This window comes from Eumetopias jubatus, unplaced genomic scaffold (assembly GCF_037043125.1).
Source record: "Eumetopias jubatus isolate StellerSeaLion01/CBP00866 unplaced genomic scaffold, mEumJub1_p1.0 scaffold_6, whole genome shotgun sequence".
Classification (NCBI taxonomy): Eukaryota; Metazoa; Chordata; class Mammalia; order Carnivora; family Otariidae; genus Eumetopias; species Eumetopias jubatus.
The window spans coordinates 113,830,676-113,854,523 of NW_028274812.1; the positions used below are offsets into that span (position 1 = coordinate 113,830,676).

General features: G+C 36.6%; 1 protein-coding gene across 1 annotated transcript in view; it reads right to left on the reverse strand.

The window, feature by feature from the left end:
• Positions 1-23,848, reverse strand: part of DNAH8 (dynein axonemal heavy chain 8) — a 395,922-nt gene that overhangs the window by 350,046 nt on the left and 22,028 nt on the right. The window contains exons 5-8 of the mRNA XM_088024365.1: positions 12,718-12,907; positions 11,873-12,036; positions 5,487-5,663; positions 4,400-4,513 (exon numbers count right to left, since the gene is read on the reverse strand). Coding sequence (XP_087880491.1) covers positions 4,400-4,513; positions 5,487-5,663; positions 11,873-12,036; positions 12,718-12,907 — 645 coding nt within the window. The remainder of the gene's footprint in view (positions 1-4,399; positions 4,514-5,486; positions 5,664-11,872; positions 12,037-12,717; positions 12,908-23,848) is intronic.

The window sequence follows — 23,848 nt, forward strand, 5'->3', positions numbered from 1 at the left end:
ATGCAAGCTGGTGCAGCCATTGTGGAGAACAGTATGGAGGTTCCTCAAAAAGTTGAAAAATAGAGCTACCCTACGACCCAGCAATTGCACTACTGGGTATTTACTGCAAAGATACAAATGTAGGGATCCAAAGGGGTACATACACACTGATGTTTATAGCAGCAATGTCCACAATAGCCAAACTATGGAAAGGTCCATGATGTCCATTGATAGATGAATGGATAAAGAAGATGTGGTGTATATATAAAATGGAATATTATGTAGCCATCAAAAGTAATGAAATCTTGCCATTTGCAATGACATGGATGGAACTCTAGGGTATTATGCTGAGCAAAATAAGTCAATCAGAGAAAGACATGTATCATATGATCTCACTGATATGAGGAATTCTTAATCTCAGGAAACAAACTGAGGGTTGCTGGAGTGGTGGAGGTGGGAGGGATGGGGTGGCTGGGGGATAGACATTGGGGAGGGTATGTGCTATGGTGAGCGCTGTGAATAGTGTAAGACTGTTGAATCACAGACCTATACCTCTGAAACAAATAATACATTATATGTTTTTTTAAAAAAAGAAAATAATATGAAGGGGAAAATGAAGGGGGGAGGAATGGAGGGGGAGATGAACCATGAGAGACTATGGACTCTGAGAAACAAACTGAGGGTTCTAGAGGGGAGGGGGGTGGGGGGATGGGTTAGCCTGGTGATTGGTATTAAAGAGGGCATGTACTGAATGGAGCGCTAGGTGTTATACGCAAACAATGAATCATGGAACAACATCAAAAACTAATGAGGTAAAGTATGGTGATTAACATAACATAATAAAATTTTAAAAATCCAAAAAAAAAAAAAAAACTTAAGAGAATACCTTGAAGAAGCAGCATGGAGAAGTAGAAACAAATACAATGCATAATGCCAAATAGTGCTGGATTCAAATTCAGTCTCATGACTTATAGGTGTAGAAATACTCAATTCCAATTTTGTTTCCTAATCTTTAAAATGAGGATTGTTGGGCATACAGAATGAAAATACATGGAAAGTATGTAGTACAATGCCTACAATAAAAGGCCAGGGGTTCCCAAGATGGTGAACATCTTTAAAAACACAACTGTCTGGGCAACTCTCCTGCCTACGTGTGATTCACAAAAGAGACAACACCCAGTTAAAAGTGGGAAACACTGCCCTAACTTCTCAACACATACAGTTTCCCTGACTTCCCCTCTATCTAAAGAAAGGCTAAAAGGTACCATGCTGTACATTAGATTTCCAAAACTTCCTGATTTATACCTGGAATTCTGTATCCATTGACCAACATCTTCCCATTTCCCCCACTCCCAGCCCTGGCAACTAACATTCTACTCCATTTCCATGAGTTTGACTTTTTTAGATTCCACATATAAGTGAGATCATACAGTATTTGTCTTTCTCCGTCTGACTTACTTCACTTAACATAACGTCCTCAAGGTCCATATATGTCACAAATGGCAGGATTTCTTATAGTTGAATAATATTCCATTATATATATATATAAATATATAAAAATATACATAATATATATTTTTATATATAATCTTTATCCACTTATCCAATGATAGACACTTATGTTTCTTTCATATCTTGGTTATTATGAGTAATGCTGTGAAGAACATGGGAGTGCATCTTTTCAAGATCCTAATTTCATTTACTTTGGATAGATACGTGGTAGTGGAATTGCTGGATCATCTGGTAGTGCTATTTTTAGCATTTTGAGGAACCTCTATGCTGTTTTCCATTGTGGCTGCATCAATTTACATTCCCACTATCAGTGCACAAGGGTTCCATCTTCTCCACATCCTCGCCAGCTCTTCTTGTCTTTTTAATGATAGCCATTCTAATAAGTGTGAGGTGTAAGGTAATATCACATTGTGGTTTTGATTTGCATTTCCCTGATTACTGATGTTGAGCATCTTTTCATGTACTCATTGATTTGGATGACTTCTTTGAGAAAACATCCATTCAGTTCCTCTGCCCATTTTTTATTGCATTTGTTGTTTTTTGTTATTGAGTTGAATGAATTCTTACCTATTTTGAACATTAATTCCTTATCTAACATACCATTTGCAAGTATTTCCTCCCATTCCATAGGTTGCCTTTTCATTTTGTTGATTATTTTTTTGTCTGTTTTTATTTTTTTATTTTTATTTTTTTATTTTTTTGTTATGTTAATCACCATACATTACATCATTAGTTTTGATGTAGTGTTCCATGATTCATTGTTTGTGCATAACACCCAGTGCTCCACAGAGCACTGGGCAGAATGTGCCCTCTTTAATACCCATCACCAGGCTAACCCATCCCCCCAGCCCCCTCCCCTGTTGATTATTTCTTTTGCTGTACAGAAGCTTTTTAGTTTGATGTAGTCGCACTTACTTATTTTTGCTTCTGTTGCTTGTATGTTTGGTGTCATATCCAAAAAATCATTCCTAAAACCAATGTCATGGAGATTTCCCCCTGTGTTTTCTTCCAGGAGTTTTATGGTTTTAGGTCTTACATTTAAGTTTTTAATCCATTCGATGTTAATTTTTGTAAGCAATATAAGATAGGGATCTAATTTTATTCTTTTGCATGTGATTATCCAGTTTTCCCAATACATTTACTGGGGAGACTATATTCTTCCCTCACTGAATATTCTTGGCTCCCATGTCAATTTTTTGGACCATATATGCAAGGATTTCTTTCTAGGCTCTTGTTTCTGTCCAATTGGTATATATGTCTATTTTTATGCCAGTACCATACAGTTTTGGTTACTATAGCCTTGCAGTATAGCTTGAAATCAGGAAGTGCAATGTCTCTAGCTTTGTTCTCCCTTCTCAGGATTGTTTTCGCTAGTGGGGGTCTTTTGTGGTTCCATACACATTTTAGGATTTTTTTTCCATTATTGAAAAAAATGCCATTGGAATTTTGATAGGGTTGCATTGAATTTATAGATGGCTTTGGGTAGTAAGGAAATTTTAACAATAGTCATTCATCCAATCCATGAACATGGGATATCTTTCCATTTATTTTTGTTTTCTTCATTTTCTCTCATCAAAGTCTTATGGCTTTCAGGGTACAGAGCTTTCATTTCCTTGAATAAATTTATTCCTGAGTATTTTATTTTTTTATGATATTGTAAATGAGATTGTTTTCCTTAATTCTTTTCAAATGTTTTGTTGTCAGTCCACAGAAATGCAACTAATTTCTGTATGTAATTTTGTATCCTGCAACTTTACTGAATTTGTTTATTAGTTCTAAGAGTTTTTGGTGGATTTTTCAGAGTTTTCCATATACAATATCATATCATCTATAAACAGAAACAATTTTACTTCTTCCTTTCCAATTTGAATGCCTTTTATTTTTTTATTGTTTGCTCTAGCTAGGACCTCCAGTACTATGTTGAATAAAATTGGCAAAAGTGGGCACTCTTGTCTTGTTCCTGATCTTAGAGAAAAAGCCTTCAGTTTTTACTCTTGAGTATGATGTTAGCTATGGGCTTGTCATATATGGCTTTTTTTATGTTGAAGTACATTCCTTCTGTACTCAAGTTGTTGAGAGTTTTTATCACGAGAGGATGTTATATTTTATCAAATGATTTTTCTGTATCTATTGAAATGATCATATAATTTTTTCTTTTATTTTATTAATTCTGTATATCACATGTATTTATTTGCATATGTTGAACCATCTTTGCATCCCAGGAATAATTCCCATTTGGTCAGGTGTATGATCCTTTCAATATGCTGTTGAATTTGGTTTGCTTGTATTTGTTGAAAATTTTTGCATCTACATTCATCAAGGATGTTGACCTGTAATTTTCTTTTCTTGTAGTGCTTTGATATCAGGATAATGCTGGTTGGGCACTCTCTCTTGCTCACTTCTGGATCATTCACCCTAAGGGAAGCAAGTTACCCTATTGAAAGGCTCATGTGCTATGCAACTAGGGCCTTCCAACAACCATGTGAGTGAGCTTAGAAGTGGACCCTCCAGCTGTCAGCCTCCACTACAGTGAGACCACATTCCTAGCTAACAGTTTTGTCTGCAACTTCATGAGAGACCATGAGGTAGAGGCACTCAAGCTATGCTATGCCTGGATTCTTGACCTACAGGAACTGTGATGTAGTAAATGCTTATTTCTTTAAGTCAGTCAGTCTGGGGTAATTTGTTATGCATCAATGAATTAATTAATTAAACTCACAAATGAGATTATACTTATGATAATATCAATATCAGGTTTAAATGAGTTTTTAATTCATGATGGCTATATAACAGGAAAGTATATCTTTTAAATAACTTGTCTGCAGTATATATTTCCCAATACACATATATTATAAAGCTACTTTAAAATGAGTTATTTTTCAAACTACACTTTAAAAAGCATACTTACTAGGTCATAGTTATATAAAGGTTGACATACTTTTTCTAGAGTGTACAAATATCTGACATTATCCTTTGATTCATTTGCTGTATCTGTTATTCTTGCATCCAAATCACGCCAATTCTAAGAAAAAATGTATAAGAATACCATGAAACATCCAAATATATCACTGTACTTAATTTTAATCAAGAAATTCAAGCTAGCTTCCCTAAAGTAGTTGATACTAAAATGTGAATGACATATCTTTTTCTTATATAATTTAAGACTTAATGTTATTATAAATACTTTAAATGACTTACTACAACTGAAGGCTCATTCTGTTTGTAATTAACATCCTGTCTGTAGGCTTAAACTGGACTTGCTTCTATCTGGAGCCACTTTTCTAGCTTACTTATTTGTGACATTATATTACTTTGGGTCTTTTAGGATAGGATATACATACAGATAGAAAGATACAGATAGATAGATCTTTTTTAAGGAAGAATACAGCAAAAGAAAACAACCTAGAATCAAACCAAGCTGTGTAATAGTGGACAGGAGATGTATACTGACAGCACATTTTTGCTTTTGACTTTCTATGTAGTTCTTTACCTCCCTGAGCCTCTATTGATTCACACTTTCAAAAACAAATTAAAAGTAAATGGCAATCACCCCATAGGAGTATTGTCAAAATTGGTGTGAAAATATTGAGAAATGGGGGCGCCTGGGTGCCTCAGTCAGTTAAGCATCTGCCTTCAGCTCAGGTCATGATCCCAGGGTCCTGGGATGGAGTCCCACATCGGGCTCCCTGCTCCGCGGGAAGCCTGCTTCTCCCTCTCCCACTCCCCCTGCTTGTGTTTCCTCTCTCGCTATCTCTCTCTCTCTGTCAAATAAATAAATAAAATCTTTTTTTAAAATATTGATAAATACATCTTTATTTCTATACTTCCTTTTCTTTTTTGGGAAATAATAGTGGAATATAAGAAAGCCTTACTCAAAGTTTAACACTTCTAAGTATATGGTTTCAGTAATTGATGTGAAGAAGCAGTTCAAGAAGGATAATTTTCCAGTTGGTTGTTCAGAAACATAACAAACTTTAAAATAAAAGGCCTTTTACCTTCAACAGTTTGGAGTGTGCAACATTAAGCACATTTATGACAGCCTTACAAGTTGGCCCTTTAATCTGTTCAATGATGTAATTGAATTTGGCTGACATGCGTTTCCAGTGTTCCAATTCGGTGAGTGGACCTGAGTCATCAGCTTCTTTTCTCATCTGCTCACTCTCAATAAGTACCTGCAATCAAAAGAACTCAGAGACTATGGAAATGTTACTTTCTTCTTTGGTAAAACCTCATTATTTGCATCTTTTCAAAGGAAGCTTATAAATAAATAACTTTCAACACTGAATAATATTAAAAACTCTTAGAAAACTGAGAACAAAAGGGAACTTCTTTAACATGATAAATAGTATCTACCAAAAATCCAAAGCAAACTCATACCTAAGGATGAAATTTTAGAAAATATCACTTTAAAACCAAGGACAACACAAGTTTGCCACTAACACTGCCCACTTCTATTCAACCTGGTAACGGAGGTCTCCAAACAAGAAAAGTAGAGTAAAGGCATAAGAATTGGAAATGAAAAAACAAAAATGGCATAATCAAAGATGATATGGTTGGTCACATTTTTAAAATTCAAGAATATCTAAAGATAAACTTTTACACTTAGTAAAAGTGGATAATTCAGTAAGGTTACTGCATGTATTCATAAACATCAGTAGCATTTCTCTACAAGCCATCTAGCAATCTGAAAATGTAATTTCTAAAAAAAGAGCATTTGGTATAACAAATAACAACAATGATAATATATCTAGAGATTAGCAAAGGATGTGCAATATCTTTGCGAATAAAATTAGAAAACTTAATTTCAGCGTACAAAAGAAAACCTAAAAAAAAATGGAGAGATGCCATGTTCATGGATGGAAAAATTCAACCATATAAAGATGACAATTTTCTCTAAATTAATGTATACATTCAATGAAAACCAGTCAAAATCTCAATAGGGTTTTTTGTGATACTTGACAAACTAGTCTTAAAATTAATTTGGAAGAACAATTAACCAGAAATAATCAATGCAATTTTGAAGAAAAATACAGAAAGGGACTTGCCAGGGCAAATATTGATTTAGTAAAAAACGACAGAAATGAAAGCAGTATTACATGAGTGCAAAACCCAAATAAGTACACCAGTGGGATAGACAGTGGGATTTGAAATCTGATATATTACAGAAGTGATATTAAAAGTGTGTTAGGAAACAATGGGCTAAAACTCTGGAAAGAGCCTAGATGCCCATCAACAGATGAATGGATAAAGAAGGTGTGATACACACACACACACACACACACACACTATGCAGCCATCAAAAAAGAAATCTTATCACTTGCAATGACGTAGATGGAACTCGAGGGTACTATGCTAAGCGAAATAAATCAATCAGAGAAAGGCAATTATCATATGATCTCACTCATGTGGAATTTAAGAAACAAAACAGGATCATAGGGAAAGGGTGGGGAAAATAAAACAAGACAAAATCAGAGAGGTAGACAAAGCATAAGACACTCTTTAAAAAAAAAGATTTTATTTATTCACTTGACAGAGAGAGAGAGGTAGAGGCAGAGGGAGAAGCAGGCTCCCCAGTGAGTAGGGACCCGATGTGGGGCTCAATCCCAGGACCCCGGGATCATGACCTGAGCTGAAGGCAGACGCTTAACTGATTGAGCCACCTAGATACCCCAAGAGACTCTTAATCACAGGACACAAACTGAGGGTAGCTGGAGGGGAGGGGTATAAGGATGGGGTAACTGAGTGATGGACATTAAGGAGGACACGTGATGTAATGAGCACTGGGTATTATATAAGACTGATGAATCACTGAACTCTACCTCTGAAATTAATAATACACTAAATATTAATTCATTTAATTTAAATAAAATTTTTTTTTAAAAAGTAAACAATGGGCTATTAACTAAACAGCTTATTTTGGGGACAATTGGCTAACTATATGGAAAAAGACAAAATTAGATTCCTACCCTACATACACACACACACACACACACACACACACACACACACACACACACAAATCCAGATGAATTAAAAACCTAAATGTTAAAAACAACACGGCAAAGCTTTTAAAGAAAATATAGGAGATAAAGGAAAAGCATGCAACTAAATATCATAATTGTCAGGGAAATTGTTACCACCAGGGGAAAGAAAAGGGAGTTGAAACTGGGAAGAGGGCTGTATGGAGATTGTAAGGTGCTAGTAATGCTGCTTCTTAATTTGTGCAAAAAGTTACATGAAGGTTTGTTTTACAATAATTTGTTTCTTTTATTGTATTCATTTCTTTTTTTTTTAAAGATTTTTATTTATTTATTTGAGAGAGAATGAGAGATAGAGAGCACGAGAGGGAAGAGGGTCAGAGGGAGAAGTAGACTCCCCGCTGAGCAGGGAGCCCGATGTGGGACTCGATCCCGGGACTCCAGGATCATGACCTGAGCCGAAGGCAGTCGCTTAACCAACTGAGCCACCCAGGCGCCCTATTGTATTCATTTCTGTAGGTTTCACTATTTAAAATAAATAAATAACTTAAGAGAATATCTTCATAATACTAAACAAGGGTTTCTTAAATAAAATACAAAAAGCACAAAGTTCCTAGACACTGGAGGTAACTAAGTTGAAGCTGGATTACAATTTGTAACTAATAAATTTACACTAGAATGTAAAACTTCCACTTGACTAAAGACACCATACCAAATTAAGATGTAGGACACAATGCGGACCAACAGAGGATTAACATCTGGGAAATATTATTTAAACTCCAACATTTCAGTAAGATATCATGGAGCAATCTGAACTAAAACTAAGTAAAGGATGTGAACAAGCAACTCAACAAAGAAGAAACCTAAATAGCCATTGAACATGCTCAACCTCAGTATAAGTCAGAGGAATGCAAAATAAGATATCATTTCACACCCAACATCCTGGCAAAGATTAAAAATCTAACAATCCCAAGTGTAACAAAAGATTTGAAGAAATGGGAACTCTCATATGCTTCTGTAAAAATAAAATAAGTTAATATAACCACTACTTGGAGGGCTTTGTAATATCCAATAAAGATCTATATACTATTGCTCTCAGCAACTCCACTGAGAAATCTGGGATATGTGCAAAGGAGATCTGAATACAGGTATTCATTGAATGTGTATTATTATTGTTTGTAATAGCCAAAAAAAAAAAAAGAAGAAGAAGAAGAAAGAAAAGAAGCAACTGTCTTTCTGAGGGAATGGATGAATAAACCTCTTTACCTCCTTAAACACAGAATATTAGACATGATTTAAATGTGTCTTTAAGGTGTGAAAATTTATATAGCAAACTGATTTCTTTATAGAGGAATACCAGACAGTAGTAATTTACCTGTACCAGTGTAGATGAAAGAGAACGCTAAATGAAAAAAAAACCTGTAAAATGATATTTAATGGTGTTATGCCATTTGTGTAAAGATTTTAATCACAAAAATATATTCTGTATTTATGTATAATGTATATATAATTTATTTTTATACATAATTTAAAGCTTATAAATATGCAAATGCAATAAAAGTGTGAAACTTTCAGGGGAATGAGAGAAGACAATTTCATCAGGACAGTGGTAATATAGAGGGTGGGAAAAGGGATGGGTTGGAGGCTACTGTGAAAATAAAACAGATCCGAAGCAAATGTGGCAAACAGTATCTGTTTAATCTCAAGAGTCATTGTTTCAGGAGTCATTGTTATATTATTTTCTGTACTTTTTATGTTTATAATGTTACATTATTTATTTATTTATTTATTTTTAAGTAGGTTCCACACCCAGCATGGAGCCCAGTCATGGGGCTTGAATTCACAAACCTGAGTTCAAGACCTAAGCTTAGACCAAGAGTTGGACCCTTAACTGACTGAGCCACCCAGGCACCCCATAACTTGACATAATTTAAAATTGTGATGGAACGTTTTAAGAATACAAAGAGGTAAAATACAGAGTTGATTTTTCAGACCTACAAAGGTTCTTCCTTTAATCCAAGAAATAATTATTTGCTTTTAATTTTAACCATGGTATATGGAACTCTTTCCTAATCGTCTCACAATCTTCCCCATCTCCTTAAATAGGGGATACTAGACATAGTTTCAAGTTTTCTTAAATGACTGGAAGTCTAAATAGCTTGAATCACTGAATTAAGGAATGAAAATGGACCTTAAAAATTAACTAAATCAAACAACCCTTTTGATGTTTAATTTCTGTTACAACAGTATTCATAGATAGTAATCAGCCTCAAAGTGGATACTTTCAGGAATGCAGCACATTCCAATTTTTTTGTGTGGAGAGGATTTTGTGAAAAAGTTATCCTGATTTCAAAATTAAAAATCTCTCTCCTTATAACCATCATACTCTGGTCTTACTTCTGCCATTTAGGGCCATACAGTGCAAGTTTAACTTGACATGAAATCCCATCAAATATTTGAAGATATCATGATACTCCCAAGTCCCCTTTTTTTTTTTCCCTAGGTCAAATATCTTCATATACTTTCCTTAAATGACACGGCTCATATCCTTGGCCTATTTTTCTCTCTATTGCCCATTTATTAATGATTTATAGAAGTTCTTTATATATTATGGATACTAACTCTTTGTTATTTTTGCTGATAATATTTTCTCCCAGAAGGTCATTTATTTTTTAGGGTTTTTTTAAAGATTTTATTTATTTATTTGAGAGAGAGTGAGAGTGAGAAAGAGCACAAGTTGGGGGTGGGGAGAGGGAGAAGCAGGCTCTCCACTGAGCAGGGAGCCCGACATGAGGCTCAATCCCACGACCTGGGTATCATGACAGGAGCCAAAGGCAGATGCTTTAACTGACTGAGCCACCCAGGTGCCCCTTTTTTAGTTTTGCTCATGGTAATTTTTGCCATATGGAAGTTACTACATTTTTTTTACATACTCAAATAATGTCAGTTTTTTTCTTTCATGGCTTCTGGGTTCTGTATCTTAAGAACATATTAATATAGTCCTATGTTGTGTTCTGGCTCATTTATAGGTTTCATTTTACTTTTCACCTTACTTATTTAAGGTTGCATTTGTTCACTCAAAAGCATCTTCGAGATTCATCCATGTTGTTACATGTATCTGTTTTTTAAGTTTTAGCTTTCATATTTATGTCTACAATCCATCTTGATTAATTTTTGTGAATGACAAGAGGTCAAGGTCAAGATTTAGGTTTATTTTTTTTAATTTATTTATTTTTTGGTCAAAGTTTATTTTAGATGTCACAGTTCAGATTTTTATTTTAGATTAAAGATCTTTCCTATTTCTTGCATTGATTCTCCTTAATTGGAGCCATCTGCTACAATTGCCCAACTTGATTTTCTTATTTCAAGTTGCTAAATCTCAAGCTATTTTCTTTTGTTTGCTCATTTTTATGAAAGAAAATCTGTATTGATTGATCATAATAGTTGGAGAGGAGCTCCTCAGCCATTGTGTAGGACAGAGCCTGATTTCTGCAATGGGTTACAACTCCCCCTTCCTCCAGTGACATAGTAGGTGAGTACAGAAGTCCTGTGGTGCTCAATTACCCACTTCAATTTCCTAGTGACACCTGGAACAAATTCTGTGGCCAGCACTCCAGGCCCCACTGGAGTTTCCAAAGTCCTCCAATTTTTCCATTCCAACTGCACCTCCTTTCTTCTAACATAATTCTAAGAGAGGTAAAATTGAAAATGTCCTAACTCGTGCTTGGTCAAGATTTTTTTACCTTAGTCTTCATTGAACTGAAGATTTTCTTCTCTAGTTCCATTGTCCTGTGCTCATGAACTAGAGATTTGTGAGTTGGCTCCTAGTGTCCCCTTTCAGTTTAGAGCAATTACATAGTACCTGATTTGGGGCAGTATGTATAGTGTAAGTTGGCACCTCTCAGAATGTTGACATATGCCCCATTCCTATTGCAGCTTTTCCTACTGCCAGAGAAAAATTTGATCAATGCCGTATTGACATGATGAGCCTACTTTGAACCTCTTGGTCAACACAGACAATTCCGTTGATCAACCAAGAGCTATTTATTTAGTGTCTAGCACCGTGACTATAGTCACTTCACTGTACCCTCTCCCTTTCTCTCATGAAGAGTATAAACAATATATAAAATATTGGGAGATGAATGCTAGCTACTCCTAATTCTTCATTTTTCCATTCTCAACCCATATTGTTATGGTTCCTCCTCCAAAGTGAGAAATAATTAAAAGTGATTTTCAGTGCCCACAGAGAACAACAATTTTGCACTAGAGTCAAGAATAGGCTAAGTTTCATAACAGAATCTGGAAGACTCCTCTTCCCCTTACTTTTAGGGACAAAATGCAATGGCTAGGACACAGATGAGAACTATGACTCATATCTGATGTAATTACTTGAGTTAGCTCACCTGTTCAATCTGTTTATACCATGTCATCAGCACCTCCTCTAGCTGACGAACAGTTTCTGAATTGCTAGCTGCAGCTGTCACTTCTTCAAATGTATGCAGTTTGGAAAAATCGATATTGTCTACCTTCTTTAACATAACTGTTCCCTCAATACTTACTCTAGCACCTATGAGGGAAGAAACAATATTGAGAAGAGATGTTTAATGTCAAGGTGTGTTTTCAAGCTATAATTACTCAAATGTTAAAGATCAAATACTTTATAGAAATATAATATAAATTTCTCACTAGATTGTGACTTGATAATTTTTAATAATATTATTATTTTAATAATATAAAATTATATAATTTTAAAAGAGCTAATAATAAAGTGATATTTTAAAATGTGGTGAAATTTTTCATTAATAATATAGGAAAAGAATCTTCCTGCTATAATGGAAGAAAAAAAAACATATCGTACTCCTGCAAAGATCCCTGGAAATGAGAGGATCTAATGATTTGATTTCTTACCTCTACAACTCATTACTTTGATTAGCACTTTCTTTTAAGATGGAATGTTTTTTCCTCTAATGCTTATCTTTAATAACATATCTTATAGGAACACCTGGGTGGCTCAGTTGGTTAAGCATCTGCCTTCAGCTCAGGTCATGATCCCACGGCCTTGGGATAGAGCCCCACATCTGGCTCCTTGCTCAACGGGGAGTCTGCTTCTCCCTCTGCCCCTCCCCCTGCTTGTGGGCTTGCATGTGCTCTCTCTTTCTCTCAAATAAATAAATAAAATCTTAAAAAATAACATATAGTTAATTTGCTCATTTTTAGTAATTTACTAAGAATTAAATTTTATACTTACCATCTAAAAATGAAAGGTATCTGTTGATGGTTTCCGTGAAAATGTGTTTTTCAGATTCTCCTTGCTTGGACTGGTTTAGAGCACCCCAATTATTTGTTGCAAGAATAGCTGGTAGGAATACACTTGACAGCATATTCTTAATCCCATTTAGGATTCCTGTTGATGCATCCAGTACAGTAAATAGCACTTCCTGAAAGGGTGGTATTCAAAAGTGATTTTATATGCTAATCCCATTAACGAACTGAAAACCATAACCTATTTCACACTACAACAAGCATAGACAATACTTTTATATACTACTAGGAAAGCATAAGTGGTCATGAAAATGAGAGTTTTAAAATCAACGAATTTATATTCTGCCCCCATTCTAACCATTCACATATATGTTGATGAAGGCAACACTTTCCCCAGTGCTTTAGTTTCTACCTAGGGAAGGAGACATGGCCTGGAGCCTATACAATATGAAGGAAATGAAGCTGAGCTTTCTGAATAAATTTCATAGTGGAAAGTTGCTTTATTCATGGAAATGGGACTAGAAAAACTCCATCGGGATAGGGAAAGAGCACTGACAGTAGCCCAGTATTTTAAGTGGAAAAAATGATCAATCTCAAGAAATCAAAAGCACAGAAATCAGAAGTCCAGCATCTATGAGTGTGACATCTCAATTCATACAATTAAAGTGACATGGAAATCTCAAGCCAAGAAATTAAGATAAAAAACCTTGCCCAAAGCCACTAAAAAATTTTTTTAACTGTGAGTGCATTTAACTCACAGAAGAATACAACAGCTACTAATCCAGTTTGATGCCACTGCCTTGATTTGTGCTAAGGTGTCCCAGTCTTTCTGTTGCCTCTGCACCATTAGTCAAATGTCAACACAGTAAAAAGGACAAATATGTTAGTATTATGATAAAAATGCATTTTGACCTTGCAGATTCCATGAAAGAGTCTCGGAGACCATGCTGAGGATCACTGGTATACTGTATGTTCAACCGTGATTGTATTTACACAGTTATAATGATATAAACAAACATCTAGCTAAGGAAAATAGAATATAACTACATTAAAAGAATGAAGGGATGGAAAATGGCAGGAGGGGCTGAGGACAAAAAAGGGCTACATCCTTATCTTCCATAGGGAAGAGTCAATACATAATGTCTAACCTAGCAAAGGAGCAATCAGAGCCTATTATTTGGAGATATGGAGGCAAATGAAAGAATCTGCTAAGAGTTAAAGGCTGTTTCTGGAGAGTGAGATAGAAGTCAGTTTTCATAACAAGGCTTACAGAACTTCTTCCTTTTTTAAAACTGCATATAACTGTGAGAAAAATAAAAACTCAATGATAAAAAAGAACACGTTGTCACAGAAAAGCTGAAGGGAGAATTCGTGAAATGGAAGATAGACTGAGAAAACAAATCTACACATGTGGAGACATCATGGCAAAACAGTTTCAAAAACAAAGAGCAAAAACAGAAAGAAAAGACAGATCATCTGTGAAGTACACTTACAGAAGAGGTTTCATCAGCCAACAGAGATATCAGATTGGAATATCTACAAGGAGTTAGAGGGAAATAACTCCCAGCCTAGAATCCAAAACCAAGCTAAACCACCTCTCTTAAAGCAATCTTTTGTCATAAACAGAAAAGGAGAACAATTAGGTTGGATCTCAGTTACATTTCCTGTTGTAAAAAGGAAGACTTTTGTTTATTAAGACTCTTTAAAATAATAGAGAACTAGTATTTGTTGAGGGACTACTATGTTAGGCAACATAAGAATTGGCTGATATTATCATTTAGTTTCACCACAATGCTGTAAGGTGGGTATGGCTATTCCCAATTTAAGAATGTAAAAACCTAAGTCATAGAAAAGAAAAGCAAGTTGTCAAGGAACACTCCACTGGTCAGTGGTGAGGCTAGGAGGCAAATTTGGGTCTATCTGAGTAAAACTGCTGTTTTTCCCAATCTATCAAGTTTCCTTCCTGGGACTAAGTAAGCAATATCTAGGTCAATTCTCTCTTCTTTCTGAAACTATCAAAGAGTTTAAATATTAAGTAAAGAAGAGGTTAAATAAAGTAACTAATACTCAAAACTGTGTGACCAACATTAAATTCACTCCCAGTGAATGGAAAGATGGAAGTTATTTGCACACCTTCTAGAAGAAATGGAATTTTCATGAATTTTAAAAGCAGTATCTAAAGGATAAATATCACCAAGCTCTATTATAGTAATTTCTCAGTTTCTTTGAATACATAAATACATTATCTTTCCTGGAACTCAGTTCAGTTCTATTTGTAGAAAGGAGAGAAAGCAAAGAAAATGTGTGACGATGATGATACATTCAATGTTTAACTATAAGCTGGTGATGTCAATACATGGTGGAATAAGATGTCCTTTGTTTGTGTCCCCTAACAAAAACCAGGAATTTGGTTTGTATCCATGGACAAAAGTGGCTTTGTGGGAGCTGTGGGAACCAGCACCATATGCCAAGGAAAACAGGAGGAGTTTTCCCCACCATGAATCAGAGAACAGGCACACAGACCTCAGTCCAGGTGTGGAACCTGCAGTGGGTGTGTACCAACCCTAACCCCTCTTGGACACTGTCTAGGAGCCCCTAGAAAGCACTCTTAGTCACCCACAGACAAGAGAGCCCTTGTGGAAGTCCAGATTTCCAGAAAAGAAGTTCCAGCACACAGTTGGAGTAAAAAACAAAATATACATATATATGTATATATATATATATATATATATATGAGTTTGGGTGCACTGGATAAGGTAAGAGGAGCAGCTTGACTTTATCCACATCACCCTTCCCCCAAGGCAGCATAGTTTAGGACCAAGAGAGATCTTCTCAGCCTATCATTTCTCCTGCAGGGGAAAGTAAAAGCATCCAGCTTCCCCAGCTGTGTAGGATGCTGCCAAAGAGGCTCATTTCTCTCCCACCCCATCCAGAGTACTGAATCATGATCTGCATGGCTGGAAGCACGAGGCAGAAAGAAGTGGAGAGAGGAGCAGAAAAGATTCTTGCAAGGCATTAAAGGGAAGCAGACTAACTGCATCACAGATTCCATCAAGAAGCCCACCACTGAGAGCTCAGCATGGCTACTGGGAACATCTGGCTCATGGATTCCCCCAACTGGCCTAGGGGCACCCCCAGCTCTCAGCATGCCTCAGCCACATATGTCCCCTATGCTGTGGCTGGTTCCCTGTGCATGCTCCTGATGGCAGCAGTGAGAACAAGCTTTGGCAGATGGCTAGTGAGTACATGAAAAAAGCCAGCCCAAAGCTATTGGCCAGGGGGAGATCACAAACATGAGCTTTCGCATCATCTTTGGGAAAATGAAAGGGAGGCTCTCCGCCTGGTGCACTGCAGGATTGAGAGAAGGCATACAAGCTCAAGAATTCAGCCACAAAAGGGAGAAAGAAGTGTAGAGCAGGTTTACCCATAGAAGGTCTGAGGGAGCCTCAGAATCACCAGTGGGGCTGAGGGAAGGCATTTCTCTACCAAAGATAATAAAGACTGGCAGAGGTAACTATTACCTCAAACACAAAGACAGCAATGCAAAATTTAAGGAACATGAAAAATAAAGGAAATAATACCACCAAAGGATCACAATTAATTCTCTAGTAACCAACCACAAAGACATGGAAATTTGCAATTTACCTGAAAAAGAATTCAACATGGCTGTTTTAAGGGAACTCAATGAGTACAAGAAAACACAGAAAGATAATTCAATAAAATCAGAAAAACAATACATGAACAAAATGAAAAGTTTAATAGAGATAGAAATCACAGAAAAAGAGCCTCTGGAGCTGAGGAATACAAAAAAATGAAAAAATGCAACAGTGATCAACAACAGAATGGATCAAGCAGAGGAAAGAATCTGTGAGATAGAAGACAGGAACTTTGAGTTGATCCTGTCAGAGCACAACAAAGGAAAAAGAGTGACAGAAACTTAAACTTGTGTGAACTAGGATATCATCAAAAGCACCAATCACAAATTATTGGAGTTCCAGAAAAAGAAGAGAGGGGAAGGAGGGCAGAAAGCATATTTAAAGAAATGGTGACTGAAAACTGCTCAAATCTGGGAGAAGATTTGGATATCCAAGTTCATGAAGCTCATATGTCACCAAACAAAATCAACTTAAAGAGATAATTTCCAAGACACATGGTAATAAAATTGTCAAAACTCAAAGACAATGAGAAAATCTTGAAAGTAGTAAGAGAAAAGAAGCTTATAACTTACAAGGGAACCAAACCCTGAAAGTTACCAACAGATTTCTTAGCAGAAACCTGGCAGGCCAGGAATGTGTGTAATGATATATTCAAAGTGCTAAAAGAAAAAAAAAATGCCAACCAAGAATACTCTATCTGGCAAATTACCCTAAAGCAATGAAGGAGAGATAAAGATTTTCCTAGACAAACAAAAGCTGAAGTAATTCATCACCAGTAGACCTGCCTTATAAGAAATGCTGAAAGGAGTTCTTCAAGCCAAAATGAAAGAACACTAATTACTGACATGAACACATATGAAAATATACAGTACACTAAAAAAGGTAAGTATGTAGACAAAGTCAGAATACTCAAATACTGTAATATGAGTGGTATTAACCACATAGCTCTAGTATAAAAGTTAAAGAATGAGAATGATAAAAATAACTATAGCTACAAAATTTGTTAATGAATACACAGTTAAAAAGAAACACATTGTGACATCAAAAACATAAAAAGGAAGAGCAAAAGTGTAGAGTTTTTATATGCAATTAAAGTTACTTGTTATCAGCATAAAATAAACTGTTATATCTATAATATTTTATGTAAGCCTTGTGGTAACAACAAAGCAAAAATCTAGGGTAGATTCACAAAAAATTAAAAAGGAAAGGAACAGAGCATACCACATGGAAAAATATCAATTTACAAAGGTAAGTAGAAACAGAGGGGAACAGAAAAAATGGAAGTACAGAACAACCAGGGAGCAATCAATAATATAGCACTAGTAAGTCCTTACATAGCAATAATTATTCTAAATGCAAATGCATTGAATTCACCAATCAAAAGACACAGAGTAGCTGGATGGATACAAAAAGCAAGACCCAACTATATGCTGCCTACAAGAGACTGACTGACTGGCAGCTTTAAGGATACACATAGGCTCAAAGTGAAAAGAGAACCTATATATTCCATGCAAATGGAAATGAAAAGGAAGCAGAGGTAGCCATACTTATATCAGGCAAAATAGACTTTAAGCCAAAACAGTAACAAGACACAAAGAAGGTTATTATACAGTGATACAGAGGTCACTTTATCAATAAGATAAAGCAATCATAAATATATATGTACCCAACATCAGAGCATCTAAATATTTTAACCAAATACTGGCAGATCTGAAGGGAGAAACAGACAATACAACTTTCAACAGTGGATAGTCCATCCATACAGAAAATAAATAAGGAAATGTTGCATTTGAACTGTAATTTAGACCAAATGGACCTAATATACATGTACAGAACATTCCACCCAATAGCAGAAATATATACATTCTTTCTAATTGCACGTGGAACATTTCCAGGAAAGATCCTATGGTAGGTCACAAAACAGCAAATTTAAGATGATGGAAATCATACCAAATATTTTTTTTTCCAATCACAATGGTATGAAACTAAAAATCAGTAATAGGAGAAAAGCTAGAAAATTCACAAATATGTGAAAACTAACGCTCTTGCACAACCAGTGGGTCAAAGAAGAAATCTAAAAGGAAATAAAAAATATCTCGAAACAAATGAAAATGGAAACAGAACATACCAAAACCTCTAGGATTTGGGATGCAGCAAAAGCAGTTCTAAGAGGGAAGTTTATAGCAATAAATGCCTAAGAAAAAAGAACAATATTAAACAACCTAAGTTTACACCTCAAGGAACCTGAAAAAGAACTAAGCCCAAAGTTAGCAGAAGAAAGGAAATAACAAAGATAAAAGCAGAAAAAAATGAAATGGAGACCAGAAAAACAATAGAAATGATCAACAAAACTAAAAGCTGTTTTGTGGAAAGATAACAAAATTGACAAATTGTTAGCTAGACTAAGAAAAAAAGAGAAGACTCAAATAAATAAAATCAGAAATAAAAGAGGAGACATTAGTACCACAGAAATGCAAAGGATCATAAGAAACAACTAAGAACGTGGTGCCTGGGTGGCTCAGTGGTTAAGCATCTGCCTTTGGCTCAGGTCATGATCCCAGGGTCCAGGGATCGAGCCCCACATCAGGCTTCCTGCTCAGCTGGAAACCTGCTTCTCCCTCTCCCACTAACCCTGTTGTGTTCCCTCTCTCATTGTGTATCTCTCTGTCAAATAAATAAGATCTTTAAAAAAACTATTTAAAAAGAAAGAAACAACTATGAACAATTATATTCACACTAATTGGACAACCTAGAAGAAATGGATTAATTCCTAGAAAAATACCACCTACAAAGACTGATTCATGAAGAACTAGAAAATCTGAACAGACCAATACCCAGTAAAGAGATTGAATCAGTAATGTAAAACCTCCCAACAGGGGTGCCTAGGTGGCTCAGTCGGTTAAGCATCCAACCTGTGATTTCGGGTCAGGTCATGATCTCATGGGTGGTGAGATGGAGCCCCATGTTGGGCTCCATGCTCAGCGGGGGCTCTGCTTGAGATTCTCTCTTTCCCTCTTCCTCTGCCCCCCCCTTCCACTCATACTCAAGTGCTCTCTCTCTCTAAAATAAGTAAATAAATAAAACTATAAAAATTCCCAACAAAGAAAAAAGTTCAGTACCAGATGGTTTCATTGGTAAATTCTACCAAACAACATCAATCCTTCTAAAACTCTTCCCAAAAAATGAAGAAGGGAGAACATTCAAACTCATTTTACAAGGCCAGAATTACCCTGATACTAAAGCCAGAGAAGGACACTATAAGAAAATTACCAACAGACCAATACCCCTAAAAAATACAGGTGCAAAAATGTTCAACAAAATACTACCAAACCAATTCAACAGCACACTAAAAGCATCATACATCATGATCAGGTGGGATTTATCCCTGGGATGTAAAGATGGTTCAACATATGCAAATCAATAAATGTGATACACCACATTATCAAAATGAAGGATAAAAAACATAATTGAGGGAGGAGCAAGATGGCAGAGGAGTAGGAGACCTAAATTTCGCCTGGTCCCAGGAATTCAGCTGGATAGGGATCAAACCATTCTGAACACCTACAAACTCAACAGGAGATCAAAGAAAAGAAGAGCAGCAACTCTCTGAATAGAAAAGCGACCACTTTCTGGAAGGTAGGACGTGTGGAGAAGTGAATCCGAGGCGATATTCAGGAAGATAGATGGCAGGGGAGGGGGGCCTCCGTCAGCCGCTACCGGCAAGTGATAGAGCCGCAGAGCACAAAATCGGAACTATTAGAAGTCGGCTCTGCTGAGGGACATCACTCCAGTGGCTAAGCAGGGGGTGGAATCCTTGCTGGGACAGTGTGGTCTCGGGGCCCTCGGGGTCAAAGAAAGACCGGGGGTGCCTGAGTGTGGCAGAGCTCCCAGGTATCAGAGAGGGGAAGCCGGCTGCTGAAATGGAGCCGAGGCATGGGCTCTCAGCTCGGGGTTGCCATAAACCGTTGTCCGTGGCACAGTCAGGCCACTGACCTTCCAGCAGGGACCCAACAAGCAGCAGATCTGGGGAGACTCCCCTTCCTCCCCTGGGAGGAGCAGCGCGGGAGCACACCACAGGGATCTGCTGGGTTTGGAGACTCCACACCGAGTCGGGTGACAGAGATAGAAACGTTCGGTCACAGGCCGGGTGAGCACAGAGTGCGGCCGGAGACTGGGGAGATGGGAGTGACTGACTGCTTTTCTCTGGGGGCGCACTGAGGAGTGGGGCCCCGAGGTCTCAACTCCTCTGGGGTAGAGATTGGGCAGCCACCATTTTCACTCTCATCCTCCAAAGCTGTATGGAAAGCTTGCAGGGAACAAAAGCTAGGTAGAGCAAACCCCAGCAGGTTACTTAGCCCGGACCCAGCAAGGGCGGGTCAATTCCGCTTCCAGCAAAGACATTTGGGAACCACGGCAACAGGCCCCTCCCCCAGGAGATCAGCAAGAACACCCTGCCAAGACCAAGTTTAACGATCAGTGAGAACTGCAGAACTCCAGCACTAGGGGAACACAGCACATAGAATTCATGGCTTTTTTCCCATGATTCTTTAGTTTTTCAAAGCTAATTTTTAAATTTTTTATTTTTCTATTTTTTTGGTTGAATTTTTCTTCTTTCCTTTTTCAACCAACATCTTATCAATTCCTTTTTTAAAATCTTTTTTAATTTTCACTTCTACAGTCATATTCTATCTCTTCATTGTATTTAACCTTATTTTTTGTTATATGTAAGTTTTTCTTTCTTTAAAATTTCAGGATACAGTTTCTTCTAACAGACCAAAATATACCCTAAATCTAGTGTATGACATTGTCCTAGTCTCCTGCCTGATCATATTCTTTTTTTCTTTTAATTTTTTTCATTCTTTTTTTCACCAACTTCTTAGCTTATCATTCCTTTTTTTAATCTTTTTTAATTTTCATCATTAAGGTCATATTCCATCCCTTCATTATATTTACCATTATTTTTTGTATATATATGTTATTCTTTCTTTAAAATTTTGGGAGGCAATTTCTTCTAACAGAACAAAATACACCCAAAATCTGGTGTGTGGCTCTATTCTATTAACCAGCCTGATCATATTCTTTTTTTTTTTTTAATTCCCTTTCTTTTCCCCCGTTTTCAGGTCTCTTCTATTTGTTTAGTGTATATTTTTCTGGGGTTGTTGTTACCCTTTTACCATTTTGTTCTCTCATTCATCTATTCTCCTCTGGACAAAATGAGAAGACGGAAAAACTCACCTCAAAAAAAAAGAACAAGAGGCAGTACCAACTGCCAGGGACCTAATCAGTACAGACATTAGTAAGATGTTGGAACTAGAATTCAGAATCACGATTATAAAGATACTACCTGGGCTTGAAAAAAGCATAGAATATACTAGAGAATCCCTTTCTGGAGAAATAAAATAACTAAAATCTAACCACCTTGAAATCAAAAAGGCTATTAATGAGGTAAAATCAAAAATGGAGGCTCTAACTCCTAGGATAAATGAGGCAGAAGAGAGAATTAGTGATATAGAAGACCAAATGATGGAAAATAAAGAAGCTGAGAAAAAGAGAGATAAACAACTACTGGATCACAAGGGGAGTGTTCGAGAGGTAAGTGATACCAAAAAGCAAAACAACATTAGAATAATTGGGATTCCAGAAGAAGAAGAAAGAGAGGGGCAGAAGGTATATTAGAGCAAATTATAGCAGAGAACTTCCCTAATTTGGGGAGGGAAATAGGCATCAAAATCCAGGAGGCACAGAGAACCCACCTCAAAATCAATAAAAATAGGTCAACACCCCGACATCTAATAGTAAAACTCACAAGTCTCAGAGACAAAGAGAAAATCCTGAAAGCAGCTCAGGACAAGAGATCGGTAACCTACAATGGTAGAAACATTAGACTGGCAGCAGACCTATCCACAGAGACCTGGCAGGCCAGAAAGGACTGGCATGATATATTCAGAGCACTAAATGAGAAAACTATGCAGCCAAGAATACTATATCCAGCTAGGCTGTCATTGAAAATAGAAGGAGAGATAAAAAGCTCACAGGACAAACAAAAACTAAAGGAATTTGCAAACACCAAACCAGTCCTACAAGAAATATTGAAAGGGGTCCTCTAAGCAAAGAGAGAGCCTAAAAGCAACATAGACCAGAAAGGAACACAGACTATATACAGTAACAGTTACCTTACAGGCAATACAATGGCACTAAATTGATATCTTTCAATAGTTACCCTGAATGTAAATGGGCTAAATGCCCCAATCAAAAGCACAGGGTATCAGATTGGATAAAAAAAAAAAAAAAACAAGACCCATCAATATGCTGTCTGCAAGAGACTCATTTTAGACCCAAAGACACCCCCAGATTTAAAGTGAGGGGGTGGAAAACCATTTACCATGCTAATGGACACCAAAAGAAGGCTGGGGTGGCAATCCTTATATCACACAAATTAGATTTTAAACCAAAGACTATAATAAGAGATGAGGAAGGACATTATATCCAACTTAAAGGTCTATCCAACAAGAAGATCTAACAATTGTAAATATCTATGCCCCTAACATGGGAGCAGTCAATTATATAAGCCAATTAATAACAAAATCAAAGAAACACATCAACAATAATACAATAATAGTAGGGAATTTGAACATTGTCCTTGCTGAAACGGATAGATCATCTAAACAAAAGATCAACAAGGAAATAAAGGTTTTAAATCACACACTGGACCAAATGGACGTCACAGATATATTCAGAACATTCCATCCCAAAGCAACAGAATACACATTCTTCTTTAGTGCCCATGGAACATTCTCCAGAATAGATCACATCCTAGGTCACAAATCAGGTCTCAACTGGTACCAAAAGATTGGGATCATTCCCTGCATATATTTGGACCACAATGCTTTGAAACTAGAACTCAATCACTTTCCTCAAGAGGAAAGTTGGAAAGAACTCAAATACATGGAGGCTAAAGAGCATCCTACTAAAGAATGAATGGGTCAACCAGGAAATTAAAGAAGAATTAAACAAATTCATGGAAACCAATGAAAATGTAAACACAACTGTTCAAAACCTTTGGGATACAGCAAAGGCAGTCCTGAAAGTATATAGCAATACAAGCCTTTCTCAAGAAACAAGAAAGGTCTCAAATACACAAACTAACCCTACACCTAAAGGAGATGGAGAAAGTAACAAATAAAGCCTAAACCCAGCAGGAGAAGAGAAATAATAAAGATCAGAGCCGAAATCAATAAAATAGAAACCAAAAGAACAGTAGAACAGATCAATGAAACAAGGAGCTGGTTCTTTGAAAGAATTAATAAGATTGATAAACTTGGCCAGACTTAAGATGAACCATGAGAAATGATGGACTCTGAAAAACAAACTGAGGGTTCTAGAGGGGAGGGGGGTGGGGGGATGGGCTAGCCTGGTGATGGGTATTAAAGAGGGCACATTCTGCGTGGAGCACTGGGTGTT